The following is a 3,609-nucleotide window of genomic DNA, read 5'->3' as shown; positions in this document are numbered from 1 at the left end:
TTTTTTTTGTATCAAAAAAATATCGAACCGTGACACCAAAGTATCGAACCGAACCGAACCGTGAATTTTGTGTATCGTTGCACCCCTACTAAGTAGATATGTCACTTACCTGACTTTTGCCCTCTATAAGTTGGACAAACTCCCTGTGAACTAATCATTACACAAAAGGTGAGATAAAAGTTTTTCTCAGCAATGTATAATAAATTTCCAGGAAACTGACTGAATGAGACCCACCTGAGCCGACCCGCTGTTGGTTTGAAACCACAGATTCCACAGAAGGATGCAGGAATACGGATACTGCCACCTAGATCAGTGCCTACACCAAGCAGGGAGCCCCCTCCCCCGATGAGAGCCCCCTCCCCACCAGTTGAACCTCCAGAGGTCTTCTGGGGGTTATGAGGGTTCACAGTCTGCCCGTAGATAGGATTACTGCAGTCACAGCTGAATTTGAACAGACAAGAAGGTGAGAAGTCTTTGCATGTCATGCACATGTGGAATAGCAAACACAACTGACTGAGTTTTAACCACATCAGACATAAAAGGCAGATGGGGTATTGTCATCACCCCTCCAGGTGGGCAGAGTGGATACCCAAGTTTGTGAATGTGATAACTCCAGAATTAAGTGAGGTGACATAGGAATTTCGAATTGGTGTATCTTCTAAAAATCTTGGATGACTTTGAATCTCAATAACTTCGCCCTTAAGGTCATAGGTCAGCTTTTCTAAAAATTACCCGGATTTTCAAATTTATGCCATAGCTGCATCTAGGAGGCTGACGGGCAGAAATGGCAGACACCGGTATTTTTAAATTGGCTCTAGAGTTATGTCAATCACCGATAAAAGATTTACCTCAAAAGACCTTGAGGCAAGTTGGTTTTCACAAAGGGAATAGCTCCTTGTTTCTTCAGGACTTGAACAAGCACACTGTCCTTTTCAGCGGGCTGGTCCAGGTTAATGATCACACCACAAGAACAGTCATGATTCTTGTGTTGTGAAAAAAAAGAGAAAGAAAGAAGAAAAAAGATGATAATGGTGCTTCAAAGATGTGAATAATAATGCTTGGGAATGCTATAAGTTAGACATAACATAGAAATTAGTTAGAAATACTGACCAGAAGGCCTGCAATTGATATTTGCATTATTTAACCTTTGTAATACCTTAAATGCAAGATTTTCTTTAATGCTAACTGGAACTCCGTACAAGAGACCATCCTTGTTGGAGCCAACAGTTGTCAGCTGGTCCAAACTCTCCAGCAAAATTTCAGTGCAGCAGTTCAGCTTTTTGTTTACAGCCAGAGTCTGTTGAAAGGAAACAAGCACAGACAGTTTGAGATTAACTTATTTACCTTGAAGGGACCTTGATCTTTGTAATCACCCTGTAAAATATTGAACTCTTGTTTGAAACATTGAACCTTTTGGTGTATTTGAGCTATTATGAAAGATTTGTGTCATGTTGGATACTGAACCTTTTCCATGTAAGAGTAAAGCACATCCTCAGGGGTAAGTGAGCCTTCCTTTAGCTGCTGTGTCAGCTCAGACAGGGAGAGTGTCAGGATGAAAGTAGAGTCGGTTGTCGGATGCTAGAAGACACAGACCCACACAGAATCATTATGTCATTAAAAAAGCTGCAGCAAACAAATAAAAGCATATGAATGTAGAGATTCTGGATTTGCCATTTGGCCATTTTCCACTTCTTTACAAACTCTGTCAAACGTGACAATGACAATTCACAGTGCTTAAATGGTCTCCACAATTACCAGATTTCAATCTGGCAGAGCACCCTTAGGATGTGGTGGAACAGGAGATTTACATCACTGATGTGCAATCAACAAATCAACTGCAACTGGTAATGCTATTGTGTCAATATGGACCAAAATCAAACAAACGACCTAGAATAGCTGCATATTATTTGTGTGCTTTTAACTTTTATTTTAATGCTCATGTTTAAAAGCCCTCCTGCCAGCATGGCAGGTAATGGCCCATTGAAGTTGCCCATATATGACTTACTTTTGTAACGATTTTGAAATGCTCTAAATAGAAAAAATCCTGTTTCCACAGGATAATTTCACCTTACAGTATCACCAACAGTATACAACCTCACGATGTTACCATATCAATTTCAATTACTTTGGAAAGTAAAATCAGACTGACTTGATATTGACATGGTATCACTGTGGGGTTTTATACTGTAAATACAGAGTGAAATTATCCTGTGGAAACAAGAATTTTTCTTTTTAGAGCATTTTGAAATCGTTAGAAGAGTAAGTCAAATATGGGCAATTTCAGATTTCTGTGGTTGGATAGTGTTGATATAAAATGCAACTAGTCTTTGTAAATATGACTTTTGCTTTTAAGAGCATTCTGAAGTCATTGAAAGAGAAGTTCAAAAATGAAAATTCACAGGGCTTTTACTTTGAAATCCAAAAGGAGATAGCTTTAATATTGACATGTTATTTTGAAATCAGGTTTCAACATCTTTTGCCATAATACTTTGAATACACAGGGAATGTAAAACAAAGTGGAGGCTGGCTTGACACCAATGCCAGGTCTGAACTAAAAGCACATAATTTGTTTTGATTTCTATCTAAAGAAAAAGTTAAACATTTCAGTGTTTAAAGCTCTGAACTCTCACCGACTGTTTGTACCGGAGCACCGCCTGCTCTGCCCGCTGCAAGCTCTCATCTCTCCTGTTTCTGGCTCTCTTGATCTTTTCCTCTGCCTGTCGGAGGCTGTTGATCTTTTTCACCCGCACAACCAGGTATCCCACAATGCAGGCAACACCAGTGAGCAGAGCCGCTGTCCAGTTGTCCATCTTCACTCTCTTAATAAACGGTTCAGTGTTCTGCGTGGTTTTCGTCTTTGTCCTGGGGCTGTAAATCATCGGCGGAGCGGGTAGGGAGGCTTACTGGGCTTAAGCCCGGGTTGTTTCAGAAGCCCAGGGTCTTTTGGAATCTAGTTTATTTCATAGTTAGATGCCTGACTGACAACTGTATAAAAAACTACACAATATTTGAGGCACATAGCGCGCAAATTCCCCCTAAATTTGGTATGATCCGAGCTCAGCCGACTGAGCACAGCACTTACGCACGTGAGCGAGGGGGGAGAAGCTGCTGCCTGCGAGTTTTCTGTAGAAGCGCAGACAGAGGAGAGCTTAAGTTTGACCAGGTACCAAAGCAAATCATTCGTACTGTACAAATAATGTAAATATGACGGTGTATCACAAAAGATTGATATCAAACTGATCACTTGACCCATATTACGTTACTTGCTCTTCGAGTGAATCAACAAATGGCGAAATGAAAAGCTGAACAACAACAATGCTGTTTTTTTCAGTCTTAGCTTACATGTATGTTTATTTCATATTTTCAGTTGTTACCCTCCACGGCTAAATAAAGCACTCTAAATCGGTTTCAGTTATGTACTGATGACCACAACAATGGACATAAGGAGCTTCTTTCAAAGAAATAACTCAGGTAGATGTTATTTTATATATTATGCTTTGTATGTTGTTCAGTATATTTCTATGCAAAACAAGAGGAATTTCAATACACAGCAGTATATTCACTGTTTAAACCAGATATTTACACTTTAGGGGGAAAAAAACATAAAAC

At 39.8% G+C, this 3,609-nt stretch overlaps 1 protein-coding gene across 1 annotated transcript in view; it reads right to left on the bottom strand.

The window, feature by feature from the left end:
* Nucleotides 1–3,082, bottom strand: part of LOC102203210 (vitamin D3 hydroxylase-associated protein-like) — a 69,260-nt gene extending 66,178 nt beyond the window's left edge. The window contains exon 1 of the mRNA XM_013914452.1: nt 2,631–3,082. Coding sequence (XP_013769906.1) covers nt 2,631–2,879 — 249 coding nt within the window. The 5' untranslated portion in view covers nt 2,880–3,082. The remainder of the gene's footprint in view (nt 1–2,630) is intronic.
* Between the last annotated feature and the right edge of the window lie 527 nt (nt 3,083–3,609).

The sequence above is a fragment of the Pundamilia nyererei genome, unplaced genomic scaffold (genome assembly GCF_000239375.1).
Source record: "Pundamilia nyererei isolate P.nyererei 1_Seehausen unplaced genomic scaffold, PunNye1.0 scaffold00199, whole genome shotgun sequence".
NCBI lineage: Eukaryota > Metazoa > Chordata > Actinopteri > Cichliformes > Cichlidae > Pundamilia > Pundamilia nyererei.
Note: the sequence above shows the minus strand (reverse complement) of the source record. Positions and strands in the feature narration are given on the sequence as shown.